Source organism: Aotus nancymaae, unplaced genomic scaffold, assembly GCF_030222135.1.
Source record: "Aotus nancymaae isolate 86718 unplaced genomic scaffold, 86718_ANA_hifiasm-v0.15.2.pri h1tg000036l, whole genome shotgun sequence".
Lineage (NCBI taxonomy): Eukaryota > Metazoa > Chordata > Mammalia > Primates > Aotidae > Aotus > Aotus nancymaae.
Genome location: NW_026988450.1, coordinates 73383733 through 73399909, shown reverse-complemented (window position 1 = coordinate 73399909; position 16177 = coordinate 73383733). Strand labels below are relative to the sequence as shown.

General features: G+C 41.7%; 1 protein-coding gene across 3 annotated transcripts; it reads right to left on the bottom strand.

Moving 5' to 3' along the window:
* Positions 1-9896: 9896 nt before the first annotated feature.
* ZNF572 (zinc finger protein 572) lies at positions 9897-15846 on the bottom strand. 3 transcript variants are annotated; one of them, XM_064384579.1, is made up of 3 exons: positions 15838-15846; positions 13609-13722; positions 9897-12941 (listed from the first exon to the last, which is right to left on the bottom strand). In XM_064384579.1, the coding sequence occupies exons 2-3, from the start codon at positions 13685-13687 to the stop codon at positions 11431-11433; spliced, it is 1590 nt and encodes a 529-aa protein (XP_064240649.1). In that variant the 5' UTR covers positions 13688-13722; positions 15838-15846; the 3' UTR covers positions 9897-11430. The 3 variants fall into 3 exon arrangements, with proteins under 3 accessions (XP_064240649.1, XP_012307045.2, XP_012307046.2); XM_012451622.2 differs by lacking the exon at positions 15838-15846 and adding an exon at positions 15717-15789; XM_012451623.2 differs by lacking the exon at positions 15838-15846 and adding an exon at positions 14812-14978.
* Between the last annotated feature and the right edge of the window lie 331 nt (positions 15847-16177).

Here is a 16177-nt window from a genome sequence, read left to right as displayed (position 1 = left end):
CACCGCCCCGGCGGGCTTGGCCCAGGCGAGGGACCAGAGGGCGGAGCTCAGGCGCGAGTCCGCCCGTCCGGCGCGCCCGGCGTGCCAGCCCCGCCCCCCGCCCCTGCTCCCGCCGCCGCCGGCCAATGAGGGCGCGCACCGCGCGGTAGGCCGAGATGGCGCTATGCCGCGTTTGGCCAATCGCAGGCGGCGCAACCTGCGCGGCGACGCCCCGAAAGAAGCTAGGGCGATGTTGCGTGGTGTGGGGTGGGGGCGTGGGGATGGGCGCGGGCCGGCTCGGGCGGGGTGCGGCCGGGGTCGCCCGGGACTCTCTCCGTAACCGGGGGCGGGGTCGGTTCACTGCAGCAGTCCCAGCTCCTGCGCCCTCCCTGGACAGAGGTGTGCTTGCTCTGAGGAGAAACCTGGGGTGATTTGCTACCTCGGGCCGGAACGTTTCAGATTCTGCAAGCACTTAATGAGCGTTTATTATGTGTCAGTCCCCGGAGTCCGAAAGACGAATCAGACACAGCTTCCCTGCCCTGTGTATGTGGAGAGGGCGATAGGGAGAGCCGTGACTGCGTGAAGAACCTGTCGTTCAATACATATACAGAGGTCAATCTCTAAGAAAGAGTTTATCTGGGAATGTGCAAGAATTGCAATTCAGGACACTTAGACCTGGGCAGCCCCTGCATGTGTCCAAAGAACAAAGGGAATGGCTGGAGTTTTATTGGGAAAACGAGGAAGGTAAGTTGCTTTGAAAGAAAGTTCATTGGTGCTGGCAGTGAATGGCAGGAGCTGGCAAGTTCTGATTGATGAGTGGCAGCAGTTACCAGGTAAGATGTAATCTTAAAGCCACAGGTAGGTCACTGTGGGTTTTTTGTTGAATTGAAAAATAGTTTATGGAACAGGTGTATGGGAACTGGGTGTCCTTTCCTATGCCTCTTTACTTCATTTTAGTTGATAATAACAAGAATGACTCCATTTTATACAATCAACTTCCACAATATCAATTTTAAAAACTAGAAAATATTCACTTGCTAAATCAGAGTTGAACCTAGTCTCCTAGATTTGGGGTACCCCTCCTTTTCTGAACTGGGTGGCAATATATATTGAACTAGCCAGGCTCTTCCTCAACCATTCTTCTGCTTGGCACTTCAGGCTGTGAGCCCTGGCTCACTTCCCTGGTTCTTGGAGTAGGTCCTAGTATATCCACTGGAATTGTGCTGAGGGCAGTAAAAGAAAAGCCAGAGTAATTATTAAAATGATTCAACCCAAGGTGGATCTCAGCTGATCCTAAGCCAAGGAGAAGGGGAGTGAGGAAGAGGAAAAAGATGATCTAAAAAAGCTGCCTTAAAAGGTTTTTATCATATTAATATATTGGCCATGAATTACAATAATATGTAATTTATTTACCAATTATTTGCTGTTCTCCCCCTCTCTCCTAAAGGGTTTAACAAAATTATTTAAATTGGTAAAAATTCTGGAAAGTAATCAAGCAATATGCCTTGAAAACAATGTATTCCCTTTGATTCAATAATCCTATTTCTAGGAATTCACCTGAATTAGTAAGGGTTCTCCAGAGAGATGGAAGAAATAGGATATATGGAAGGGGATTTATTAGGGGAAATTGGCTCACACTGACAGAGATGATGTCGCAGCAGGCCAGAGCATCAGCAAAGCCAGTAGCATGGCTTAGTCTGGAAGCTTCAGATGATGCAGCCCCCAGTTTGAAAACAAAAGCCTGACAATCTTGGGAGGACACTGGTGCAAGTCTCAGGGTCCAAAAGCCAAAAAACCTGGAGTCTGATGTCCAAGGGCAGAAGAACAAGCATCCGGTCTGGAAAGCAGACAGAGAGCAGAGAACAAGGGTCCCCCATCTTCTTCTTTGTCTCAGCCGGCCCTTAGCTACCTGGATGGTGCCTGCCCACATTGAGGACAGGCCTTCCTCTCTCAAGCCACTGAATCTTGCATCAGTCTCCTCTGGAAACACCCTCACAGACACATCCAGACATCATGTTTCACTAGCCACCTACGCATCCCTCAATCCAGTCGACACCTAAAATTAACCATTGCAAGTCCACCACTTGTTAAGCTATCACCCATACACATCTCCTTAAACCTTAAACCATACTTCATCTCCAAATAAAGACAATAAAAGTTCATAATTACACTTAATGTGATACAACTATCCTGTGTACAACCGAAAACGCACAAATCCCATCTCCAGATGAGGAGGTGAACTTCTTTAGTGATGTTTACTCTTCTGATATCCCATAACTTAAATACTGTGAGGTAAAATTAACAATACTTCAGCACTAAAATAAAGTCAATAAATTATATGTTAATGCTAAATTAGTAAGAGGAAAGAAAACAAAGATATCTGTGTAAGATATATGTATCTACGCATGAGTAAGATATATGTATCTACGCATGAAGGTATTAACAAAATAGGGAAGAAATAGTCATGACAATTACAGTCCTCAATTCTGTTAACTGGTCATGTGGGTATAGCCGGTATTTATAACTACTTTCTTCTATTGTATATGCTATATTCCCTTTGCCTTCAACTTCAGCAAGAACCTCAGCTGGTTGTGGTTCTCCACCTGGTGGGGTGACACAAACCTTCATTCCTAAAGAGTCTGGGCCATTTGTAGTCCTGCCTGGATTCAGTTATTGTATAATAGTTTGCCATTGACCTTAATCAAAGGGCATGGTAAAACTAAGGGATTTCCTGTATTTCACACAATTTCTTCCTTACCTCCATTGTGGAGTAATAAATAGTCCAACTTCACCCTTGGTAGTGCAGATCAATTACCCAGCCAATACCTTAACTCCCTTCTTAGCCTATTGACTCAGAGGCATGTAGAGACGAACTGGCCAGGTGGCAGTTTTAAACTTCCAATTTAATGAAATTACTGTTGTGTCTGCTGGTAAAAGTATTCCTCCCTCTGGAACTAATGCCTTTAAGACAGCGAAACAAGTCACTATAACAGAAAACAAACATTTTGCTGGTGGGTCACTAGGGGCAATGGTGAGTGGTACCACTCCCATTTTCACCTCTTGATTGCTGGACCCATGAGTCCTGGCTATGGGAAAAACAGTATCATATATTGGATGCTGATTCAGAGTATGTACAGCCTCCTAAAGAACCTTGTTCCAGTCCTTCACAGTATTATCACCTAGCTAGCACTGGAACTGTGACTTCAGAAGGTCATTCTGCCATTCTGTCAAGCCAGCTGCTTCAGGATGATGGGAAACAAAGTAAAACCAATGAATTCTATGAGCATAAGCCCACTGCCACACTTCTTTGGCTGTGAAATGAGTTCCTTGGTCAGAAGCAATGCTGTGTGGAATAACATGATGGTGAATAAGGCATTCAGTAAGTCCATGGGTGGAGTTTTGGCAGAAGCCTTGCATGAATGGAAGACAAATCCATATCTAGAGTTAAGTGTCTATTCCAGTAAAGACATACAGCTGCCCCTTCCATGATGGAAGCAGTCCCCTGTAATCAACCTGCCACCAGATAACTGATCACTCTGGGGAATGGTACCATATCAGGAGTTCAATATTGGTCTCTTGCTGGCAGAATGGACACTCAGGAGTGGCTATAGCCAGGTTGGCATTGGTAAGTGGGGGTCCATGTTGCTGAGTCCATGCATAAACACTATCCCTGCCATCCTGGCCACTTTGCTTATGAGCCCATTGGGCAATGATGGAGTGGCTAGGGAAAAAGGCCTACTGGTATCCACAGAACAGGTCATTCTATCACTTGATTATTAAAATTCTCCTCTGCTGAGGTCATCCTTTGGTGAGCATTCATATGGCACACAAATATCATCACATCTTTTGCTCAGTCAGAGAGGTCTATCCACAAACCTCTTCCCCATTTTTCTTTGTCACCAGTTTTCCAATCATGTTCCTTCTAAGTTGTTGACCATTCAGCCAATCTATTCACTATAGCCCGTGAATCAGCATGTCATCACACATCTGGCCATTTTTCCTTCCAAGCAAAGTGCACAACCAGGTGCACTGCCTGAAATTCTGAGGATTTCCCTTCACTGCTTTCCTTCAGGGATGTTCTAAAAAGGGGCTGCAGTGCTGTAACTGTCCACTTTCAGGTGGTGCTTGCATATATGAAAAACCATCTGACAACTAGAACCTAGTCTTCTCTTCCTCTGTCAGCTGGTCATAGGGTCCTCCCCATGAGGCTATAAGTGCAGGTTGGGAGAGAGAAGAGAGACTGTAGCAGCAGGAAACATAGGCATTTGAGTCCCTTCCTCAGGGAATCTCCTTTACCTTCAGAACTTGCTCAGGCTGATCAAGTATACCCCACTTCCATTTGATGATGGAATGCTGCTGTACTCACCCAACTTTTTGGCTTGCTGGGTTAGATAGCACCCAGTTCATGATAGGCAGTTCAGGTCACATGTAACTTGGTGGCCCATGATCAAGCATTCAGTTTCTACTAAGGTCCAGTAGCAGGCCAAGAGCTATCTTTCAAAAGGAGGGTAGTTATCTGTGGAGGATGGCAGGGCCTTGCTCCAAAATCCTAAAGGCCTCTACTGTGATTTACCAATGGGGTCCTGCCAAAGCCTCCAAACAGCATCCTTATCTGTCACTGACATCATAAGTACCATTGAATCAGCTGGATCATATGGCCCAAGTGGTAGTGCAGCTTCCATAATAGCCAGGATCTGTTGCAGCCCCTCTTGCATCTAGAAGCTTTTCCAGTCGCTTAGTAAATGGGCCAAAGCAACATACCCAAGTGAGGAAAGTGTTGCTTCCAAAATCCAAAAAGGCCCCCTATGCATTGTTTCTTAGTTACAAAAAAGGCCAGATGCAAGAACTTATCCTTCATCTTAGAAGGGATAGCTCAACAGGCCCCAAACTACAGGACCCCTAGAAATTTCACTGAGATAGAAGGCCCTTGAATTTTAGTTGGATTCATATCCCACCCTCTGACACACAAATGTTTTACCAGTAAGCCCACAGTGGTTGCTACTTCTTACTAGAAACAATCAGCTTAATGTCATCAATGTAATGGACCCATATGATATCTTGTGGAAGGGAACGACAGTCAAGATCTCTGTAAACTAAATTATGACATAGGGCTAGAAACTTGATATACACCTAAGGCAGGACACCCATGAGTCCTGGCTATGGGAAAAACAGTATCATATATTGGATGCTGATTCAGAGTATGTACAGCCTCCTAAAGAACCTTGTTCCAGTCCTTCACAGTATTATCACCTAGCTAGCACTGGAACTGTGACTTTAGAAGGTCATTCTGCCATTCTATCAAGCTATGAAGGTGTTTTGCTGACCCTTATGGACAGGTATAGAGAAAAATGCATTTGCCAGAACAATAGCTGCATACCAGGTACCGAGAGATGTGTTAATTTGCCCAAGCAATGAAACCACATCTGGTAAAACAGCTGCAACTGGAGTCACCACTTGGTTAAGCTTACAATAATCCACTGTCATTCCCCAAGATCCATCTGTCTTCTACGCAGGGCAGACAGGAGAGTTGAATGAGAATGGGAGGGGAACCACCACCTCTGCATATTTCAAGTCCTTCCTGGTGGCACTAATCTCTGAAATCCTTCCATAGATGTGATATTATTTTTGATTTACTATTTTCCCAGGTAGACGCAGCTCTAATGGCTTCCATTTGGCCTTTCCCATCATAATATCCCTCATTCCACAGATGAGGCAACCAATGTGGAAATTCTGCTCAGTATGCTAAGTATGTCTATTCCAACTGTGCATTCTGGAACTGGGAAAGTGACCACAGAATGGGTTTGGGGACTCACTGGACCCACTGTAAGTCAAACCTGAGCTAAAACTCCACTGACCACCTGACCTCTATAAACTGCTACTCTGACTGTCGGGCCACCATATTTTGGGTCTCCTGAAATCAATGTCAGTTCAGAGCCAGTTGTTAGTAGTTCCCTGAAAGTTCTGATTACTTCTCTTTCCCCAATGCACAGTTATCCTAGTAAAAGGCTGTAGGTATTAACAGTATAAATGTTTGGTAGTATACCCAAATAAAGGGTAGTGTACCCTTTATTCAAGGGGTTCTGGGTCTATAAACTGGTTCAAGTCTGGAAATTGAGCAGCCATGATTATCTGTTTTTAGTATTTGAGTTAGACGTTTATTTACTTGACCCGGAAGTTTTCTGCTTATACAGATCAAGTAAGAACATAGTAAGCTTCCCATCTATTTCACTTCTAGGAACACCAAGATTAATTAGCCAAAGCCAAAGGTCTACTGAGTTATTCTGATTGTTGCTTTGCCTCTGCTATTCCTTCATTATGGTAACTATGCCCACTTTACCTTTGGCAGTTGAGTTTTGCCACTTGGACCCTGCCACCTTGGAATCCAATTATTCCCATTCTTTCCCAATCAGTGCCCTCACTTTAACAGTAAACATCCTGTGAGGCTGAGTGCACCTTTATTTGTAGGTAAAAATAGTTGCATGATCAGGGCTTGCATTTGGGTTTTGGTAATTTCAGCCCTAAGGCTGCTGGGCAGAAGATTCTCCTTCAGAGAACACTTAGAAGATTCTGGACTATTTATGTATACCTGGAGCTGAGAATTCAAATCTCTGAGCTCATCTTTTTCTTTCATTACTTTGTCCAGCAATATTAGTAGCAACCAACTAATGTCATTATGTTTCTTGATTTTCCACAAATGTCCTAAAATATCATGTACAGAATCACCAAGTGCATTGCTTCTTGTAAGTGGTGAATTAGGAGTGTCACATGCATTTATTTTGTATATCTCTATAAACAGCTCAGCAATGGACTATCAGTGCTGTCTGTACGGTTAGAAATAAAGTCTCTAGCATTTTTAGCTCTAATCAGATTAGAAGGCCAATTCCAGAAACCCCAAAACCAATTAAGAAAATCCACCCTTAAAATTCTGTTCCTCCGGAAGTACTCCTGGTATCAAACCCTCATCTTATTTCCTTAGTTCTTAAGGCAGTTCTTGATGATGTTCCTTGAAATTATGCCTATGGCAGCAAAAGGAAAAATCAAAGTAATTCTTAAAATCATTCAACCCAAGGTGAATCTCAATTGATCCTAAGACCAGGAGAGGAGGAACAAGACTATCTTTGAAAAAACCATCTCAGGCAAGGTGCAGTGGCTCATGCCTGTAATCCCAGCACTTTGGGAGGCCAAGGCAGGAGGATTACTTGAGGCAGGAGCCAATAAACCATGGATAAGGGCGGACTACTGTAATGACAGTCTTGTTGTTACCAAATGCTATGGTTTGAGTATCCCCACTAAAACTCATGTTGGGACTTTAATTCCCAGTGCAGCAATATTGGGAGGTGGAACCTTTAAGAAGTGGAGCCTAATGGGAGGCATCTGGGTTGTGGAGACTCCCTCTGCCCTTATGGGCAGCGTGCTGCCAATTCTTGTGTTAGAGAGTGACCTCTCTCTCACATGAGACAGGATTAGTTTCTGAGAGCAAGCTGTTAGGAAGCAATTACAACTCTCATGTTTTGCCCCTCTACACATGTTCTCTTCCCCCTTGACCTCTGCCATGTGATGACATAGCACAGAAGCCCTCACCAGAAGCCAAGCAGACGCTGGCTCCTGCTCTTGGACTTTCCAAACCAGAATCATGAACCAAATAAACCTCTTTTCTTTATAAATTACCCAGCCTCAGGGATTCTATTATGGCAACACTGAAGAGACTAACACCATGATTTCAGAAAATAAGACTGGCTGAGATGCATGTGTCAGATTAATGTATAAAAACAACAGTCACAGTACTGCTAAACTCCACTACCTCTCACCATCAGTGAAGAAACTTCTACAGCACTAAGGAGAAGGCCCATTTGGTAGGCCCAACTTGGATGATTTGGGATGATGGAGGTAATCCCAAGTAGTAAACAGTAGATCTTAGTTACAATACAGATTTACAGTCACATGCCCTCTGGTAGGCTGTACAGCAGTTAGGGAGTGAGTCCCCTGCTACAGTTGTGACTACATGCATTGCCATGGCTCTCCCTTTGCTATGGCATGGAAAATATACATGAGCCCCGGGCTGGGCACGGTGGCTCACGCCTCTAATCCCAGCACTTTGGGAGGCCAAGGCGGGTGGATCACGAGGTCAAGAGATCGAGACCATCATGGTCAACATGGTGAAACCCCGTCTCTACTAAAAATACAAAAAATTAGCTGGGCATGGTGGCGCGTGCCTGTAATCCCAGCTACTCAGGAGGCTGAGGCAGGAGAATGGCCTGAACCCAGGAGGCAGAGGTTGCAGTGAGCCGAGATCGCGCCATTGCACTCCAGCCTGGGCAACAAGAGCAAAACTCCGTCTCAAAAAATATATATATATATACACACACACACACATATATACACACACACACATACACATGAGCTCCTTCTTTGAGTAGGGAAAATATTCATATAGGTGTCTTCTATTTAATTAAAAAGAAACTATGAAATAAAGCACTCATAAATAAAGAATGCTTTCTTTATTCACATGCTGAATCCTTTGTGCTAGCAAGAAAAATAGAGACTACAGAATATGTATTTCTCGTGAAGCTAAACAAAGAGGCTACTTGTTGATTAATGAAACTGAGATAAAAGCATCACGTATTATGTTTGATTATGTTATATTCTCCATCATAAGGTACAAATCTCTCTTTTGTTTTCCTCATTTTCAATCCAAAGAGATAAGGATTTTTGCCAAATTGTTCTACTAATGGAGCCCATCTTAACCCATCTAAGATGTGAACATCTTTTTTCTGGTTGACATCAAGGTTTGTGAAATAGGTTTTATATATTGCCAGCCATCATAGTACACTGTACAGGTGATGGTGACAGGACATAAATTGTACCTGTTGTTAATCTCTTCAGGTGCAAACTAAATTAAACTGAACTTGCGACTTTGTTCTTTCCTAATTTAAACCAAATCCTTTGTTTCATGAATAAAAAGATAATTTAGTAAAATTTCCTGTCTCTCTGTTATAACTGCTTACAGAGTGAATAAAAGTGTTTTAGACAGTCTGCCAACAATATAGTCCTGTGCTTTTCCAGCATTTTATCCCTTAAAATTTCTGAAGTTGATCATAAAGAATCTACAAGTAAGATAAGTTTGGGGCTATACTACTATTTTTAAAACATGTAGATAACATTTTTTTTCAGTTTGTTTCAATTAATAATAGCAGCAACTAATTACCATTTACTGATACCCTGCTATGTTTAAGCATTGTGCTATATGCTTTGCAAACATTTACTTAATGTTTATAGTAACTCTGTAAGGTAGACATTATTTCTGCTTTACAGATGAGGGAACTGAGGCTCAGAGTGGTTGCCTGCCACACAGCATGTGATTGATTTTTTTATCACCCCAACTACTGCTTCCTTGCAACTGAATTTCAGCCTCAACAGCAAAGTCCTAAATTTAATTATCAAGCATTAATCAGACTATTATTTACTGTAAAAATTTGTCCCAAAATATTATAATTTAAGAAAATTTCGGCAATACTATATAACATACAAAGATAGAAAGATACTCAGGTGAGGTCACATATAAGCCAATAATGGGCTGGGTGTGGTGGCTCACACCTGTAATCTCAGCAGTTTGGAAGGCTGAAGGAGGAGAACTGCTTGAAGCCAGGAGTTCAAGACCAGCCTGGGCAACATGGCAAGACCCTGTCTCTACAAAAATTTAAAAATTAGCTGGGTGCAGTGGTATATGCCTGTAGTCCTAGCTACTCGGGAGGCTGAGGTGGGAAGATCCCTTAAGCCCAGGAGTTTGAAGCTACAGTGAGCTATGATGGTGCCATTGACAGTGTGAGACCTTATCTCTTAAAAAAAGTAAGAAAAAAATAAAAAGCCAACAATGCCCAATGTTTTCCCCATTTTGAAAGCAGAAACTTTCCCCCAAATTCTTCTTCAAAACTTCATTTGCTAGTTTTTGCTTTATTTTTGTAATCAAATAACAATACAAAAACATAAATGCCTTGCCAGCATCAGGTGCACCACAATCATGAAAGATAAAATAATCCCCAGGCAATTAAATGAACATCAGCTACAGCCCTTTGCATCAGCTACAATGGACCCATTCTGGCTTCACATTCCTAATATGTGTCTCTGCATATTATTCATAAAATATATTCTGAATCCAAAAATTAGATGAAATCATGGGAAACTCAGGAGTCCTAACCTTCCTACTCATCTACCTGTTGCACTAGTAGGAAAAAATGGGAGGAAGGAAATAGGATATATCTAATACTTTCCAAAGCATTATTCTCATATGAATGAGTAGGGAAGATGGGGCCTCAGTTATCAGATCCATATACCAATTATGTCAAGAGGCAAAAGAAAACTGTCAGTACTGAAGCTAAGAAGTCTCAGTACTCCTTAATGGCAAACTGCCCTTGGACACTAGCTCAGAATTAGTAAGCTAATTATTAGAAAAAGAACCCAGTTCCTGAGCTGACCAAGAATTACATAATGGGATAACTTGGGGAAAAGACTCTTCATTAAAAATTTTAAGACAGAATTCAGGAATCCTTCCTCCTATCCTGGCTTTGGTCAAGACAGTGAGATCATATCACTAGGTAACTCAGTTGGCTGCACATAAATTAGAACACACAATCATTAAAATATCCAATCTCTAAACCCAGTGTCTTCAAAACTCTATCCCAATTCTACTCTACAGTACAATTCCTTCTGGAGAGCAAACCCTTAAGAGCACATTTCTACAGTCACAGAAAATATTTATGGGTCTGTCAAGAATGATGATCTCGAATGAAAGAACCTTGTATAATATTCAACACAGCAGCCACTGGTCACACAGAGCTACTGAGCACTTAAGAGTGGCTAGTGTGACTGAGGAACTGGATTTAAAATTTCAATTAATCTTAATACAAATAGCTACATATGGCTAGAGACTATGGTGTTGGACAGTATAGTTATAGATGCTATAACAGTTCATTTTTAGTGACTAAAAATGAAAAAAAAAAGAATCTTTTCTTTCTTGAGCCCCAACAAAATAGCCAGGAAATCACATTATTTGCTCAAAAAGACCCTTTCTCTGGGTAAACCCTTGAGGCCAGTAATGATGTATATCTACCCAATAAAGGAAGAGAAAATAATTCAATGGCAATTCTGCTTCAGGTTCTCACAGATTCCTTTGCTTACTCTCAGGATTACTCTGTAGGTGTTCTTTTGAAGCTATTACTATCTTACCTTAAATCAAAAAAGTCCTCCTTTCTTCATCCTTGGTGGATGAATCGCTCACTGGACAGATCCCAATAACCTGGTGATTGGTGTCTTCCCATCCTTTAAACTGGGAAGTTGACTTTTTCCAAATGTTTTGACAAACACACCAAAGAAACTTTATAGCACAATAATCAGAGAATACCTAAATTGTCATGGTCCAACAAGAAAGAAAAAACAATCACCAGGCTTTGGGACTCAGGAAGATGTATTTGATACCGAAAATGAAGGGATGAGGGGCACTTCCACTGAACAGTTTTTCCAAGTCCATTCATGAGGAAAATCCCCAATATCAGGAGACTCAAAAGGCTTTTCTACGTGAATTTTCCGATGCTGATTGAGGTAGGCACTTCTGCTGAAGCATTTCTCACAGCTGGTACATTTGTAAGGTTTTTCCCCTATGTGGGTCCTCCGGTGCCTGATAAGGTTAAAGCTCTGACTGAAGCATTCACCACAATCAGGACATTTATAAGGTTTCTCTCCTGTATGTGTCCTTTGGTGAATCACCAGGGTGGAACTCTGACTGAAAGTTTTCCAGCACTCAGAACATCTGTAAGGTTTTTCTCCTGTATGTGTCCTCTGGTGTCTAATGAGATGGGAGCTAAGGCCAAAACTCTTTCCACATTCACAACATCTATATGGTTTCTCTCCTAACTGGATTCTGCAGTCTTCTATCACACTGCAGTTCTGATTCAAACTTTCTTCATATTCAGAACTTTCATAGGATTTCTCTCCTGTGTGCGTTTTCTGGTGTGTAATAAGGTTTGAACTACGACTAAAATTCTTCCCACATTCTGGACATTGATAAGGCTTTTCTCCTGTATGTATTCTCTGATGTTTTATTAGAGTAGAATTACAACCAAAGCTTTTTCCACACTCAAGACATTTGTAGGGCTTCTCACCTGTGTGTGTCCGCTGGTGGCGAATGAGGCTGGAACTCTGACTAAAACTCTTCCCACAATCAGGGCACTTATAAGGTTTTTCTCCAGTGTGAGTCCTCTGATGTTCTATTAGGACATAACTGTGACTGAAGCCTTTTCCACAGACAGAACATTCATATGGTTTTTCACCTGTATGTGATCTGTGATGCTGAATAAGGTGAGAGCTGCTGCTGAATCTCTTCCCACATTCAGGACATTTATAGGGTTTCTCTCCCGTGTGAGTTCTCTCATGGATAATAAGATGGGAGGTATTGCTGAAGCTTTTCCCACATTCACCACACTGGTAGGGCTTCTCTCCTGTGTGCATTCTTAGATGCTGAATCAGGTGAGAACTGTTACAAAAGCATTTTGCACACTCAGAGCATTTAAAAGGCTTTTCTCCTGAGTGGGTCCTCTGGTGAGTACGCAAGTGAGAACTATTATTGAAGCTTTTCCAACATTCGGAACATTTGTAGGGTCTGTCTACAAAGGATGAATTCTGCTGGACAGAGGCATTGGTATGTTGTCCTGGGTCCCATTCCTGGTGATTGGGTTTTTCCTCCTCTTTAGCTATAGAGTTTCCCCAATTCTCTGACTTGCCATCACTCTCATAGGAATCATGACACCAAATCTCATCTTGAACCCATGTCAATGGCATTTCTTTTGCATCCTCATGATTATAATGTTGTGGTCCATGTCTTTTAGACCATTCTGAAGGTTTCTCTTTAAGATTATCTGCCTTAGGATTATTGTGATGAACAGTTTCCAAATTATTCATACTTTCATCTCCTGAAAGAATAAACAAATATTCTAACCATATTCCTGAATCTCTGCCAGAGAAATAAATTCTAAATTGCAGTGGAAGAGAGGAAATGTGAAAAACAATTTGAAACAATGTGAAACCTCAATGCAAAACAAACAATGTGAAACCTCATAAGTAATTACATATAAAAAAGTTTTTAAAGACAGTTTTACTTCTTTTCCTCTGTTTACCAGAAGCAGGTGGATGTTTTTTGTACTTAGCAACAACACTAATGAATTATTGGAATCATTATTGGCAAAGGGAACATCAAACTAAAAATAAACGCATTAAGTTTTATTCTAGAAGACTTAAGAGAAAAAAACAGATTGATAAGAACAGGAGTGAAATTGAACAGAATGCCATCCAGGTAAAAACTAGGCAACAGCTTTGCTAAAATCTGAGCAAATACTATACAAATAACAATAGCCACTATTTATTAAGAACAGTAGCTTTGGATGTGGTATCTCAGTAATCCTAAAATATATGTGAGACAGATACTCATTTTCTTAAAGATGAGAACAATGAGGCAGAAATAATTAACACAGCTTATAAGTGACAGCACAAGGAATTAAATTAAAGTTTGTCTCATTCTAGGGTCTTGTTCTTTCTACATCAAATTTCCTAAGGATTCATATCATTTTCTTGATCCCTCACCTGTGAAGGGGCTTTTCAAATTCTCCCTCTTCATGAGGCTGTTATAGTCTGAGACCAACAGTTCTTTTTCTTGCTCCATCACAATGATCACAGCCACGTTATGGATCAGAAACCCTGTGGAAGGAAATAAATTATGTTTGGAGGTATTTGTTCAAGCTTATTCTTCCTTCTTCCTTCCCAACCATTCCAACATAACAATAGGAAGCACAGAATGTTCATGAACCATACTGAAAATAAGAAAAACAACTCTTAGCAGCCCTTTTAGAAAATCTTATCTCTGATGCAAGTGTTTAGAATTAAGGGTTAACCCAATTAACCTTTTCTAAAGAAATAACAGTACAAAAAATTAAATCTCCACATTAAAGGTTTGAAGATCAAGCTTCAAAGACAGAATACTAATCCTCATTGTTCAAGTGTAGCTTAGAAACACTTTTAATTTAAAAAACAAAGTTTTTTTTTTTTTTTAAAAAGACGCCAATAATAAAATGTATAAAGACTTCAAGGAATCAATACACAAGCATAAGCAGCAGCTAAAGAAAAAAAACACTCTGTTTAGTTTCAAAAGAATAACTTGGTCTTGACAGAAGGAACCCTTTGGAGTCAATTTCAAAGGAAAGTTAGGATTTATATAACCATTAAAGAGAAAACAGGACAAAGCAGGGGTGGAATAATTATAGCCAATAACCATGAAATATAAAAAGGAAGCTAAAGAGGGGCCTCCTCCTCCTTGCTCTTAGTTTCTAAGTCTATCATTCACAAAATCCATTTCAGCCTAAACTTTGTCTTCTGGAGCCAACAATCATTAACCTATTTTAAGGGACTAGAAAATGTGATCTACCACAGGAAGGCAGTGACATACGGACTTTTGGCATCCATTTCAGAATATGAAGAATATCATTTGGGAGAAAATAAGGACCTAAAAGGATATACAAATGCACATATTTTAAAAACAAAAATAGTATCTGTACTTATATTGTATTTTCACCATTACTGCCTATTATGTGCCAGGTAGTGAATGAAATAATTTGCATATATTTGTCATTTAATTCTTACAATAACTCTCTGAGGTGTATGAACAACTACCAGCATTTTACAGATGAGTTTAAAAGGTATTAAGAAATTTTCCTAAGGTCACCTAGAAAGTAGTGGAGCAGGATTGAGCTCCAAGTCTGATTAGATGCTGACGTTTTTTCACCCACTTACTTATTATCGTAAACTAGAACAGGAAGCAGAGCTGAGCATAATCCCAAACTGCAAATAAACCTCAAGAGTCCCTTTATTTTAGAATATATTGTCTGGCGTTTTAGAAAACAGATCTACATTCCTAAGCCTTGTAACAAAGTGAGTTGACATTCGATAAGCACACTCAAGAGAAACATGAAACTGTCTACATTACTAATATCCCCAGTGTTTGAATGGGAGGTGGGGAACCATACACCTGAATGCAAAAACAGAGAGGGGGTGGAGTTGCTCGAATGGAGTTATATATTTTGCTGTCCTAGTTACATACTGTCATCAAAGTATTTACAAAAGAAGCATGAGTCCTAGTTACGTATTGTTATCAAAGTATTTACAAAAGAAGCATGAAGGAACAGTGAGTTCCTTCTGGGTAACACATTACCATCCGACCATTTTCCCTACTAAAATACTATTAAATTTGGCAGCAAAGGAGCCCCAGGAACAGTGGCTCAGCAAAATGGTGGCTAATTCAAGGTCATAAAAGGCTGCCATTAAGATGTCACTCCACGGGGAAGGGCTGTTTTCACTGTTATAGAGCAAACAGGTGATTAAGGTGGGGCCGTGCTTCGATCAGAAAGCCTTCAAAGAAAATGCATTGCCTGAAGTCTAGTTTTAAGAACCGCTAACAGGGACAAGTTGGAAACACTGGGGGGTGAAGTTCCAGGATACCAGACGGTCTCCGGCAGACAAGATCCTTTAAGGGACCTGGCAGGCAAGGATGACGGTGGCCCGCCGGCGGGAGCTGCTGGGCCTTCGCCCCTGGCAGCAGCGGGATCTCTCTCCCGGACGTCCACTGCAGCCTGGTCGGAGCTGTTTTCACTCCTCTAGCCCGCAACCCTCGGCTCCCTTCCCCCAAAGAAGGAACTCACTGTTCTGGGGGCTACACCCAAGGCGCCTGCACCCCCAGCAGTCCGGGAGGAAGGAGCCCCCCGCCCCACCCCCGACCCCACCAACCCCACCAACCCCACCAACCCCACCAACCCCACCAACCCAGGTTCCTAAACTCTCAAACCCGGAAGACAGAAACAGGAAGTTACCCCGTCTCCCCTGGCGGCTTTGCTGGGGCCGCTCTAGGAAACAATGATGGCCAACTCTCGTTGATCTTAACCCTTAGGGTCCTGGACCAGAAGGAGCGTGAGGGTGGATTTCCTTTCCTTGTGCTGTGACCAGCCAACTGTGAACCTCATTCCTCTCACTTCTCAGGCGGCTTACGACAGGGGCCTGATTGGAGCTTATATTTTTCCTTGCCATCAGAGCATCATCAGATTAATTATCATCACGATTAGAATCAAAATCAGTCTAGTATTTATTAAACACCTACTGTTTCTGT

Excerpts from the sequence above, each read along its gene's own strand:
- ZNF572 (XM_064384579.1), bottom strand. The coding sequence starts at position 13,687 with ATGGAGCAAGAAAAAGAACTGTTGGTCTCAGACTATAACAGCCTCATG. Across the intron at positions 12,942-13,608 it reads TTTGAAAAGCCCCTTCACAG|GAGATGAAAGTATGAATAAT; the intron begins GTGAGGGATCAA and ends TTATTCTTTCAG.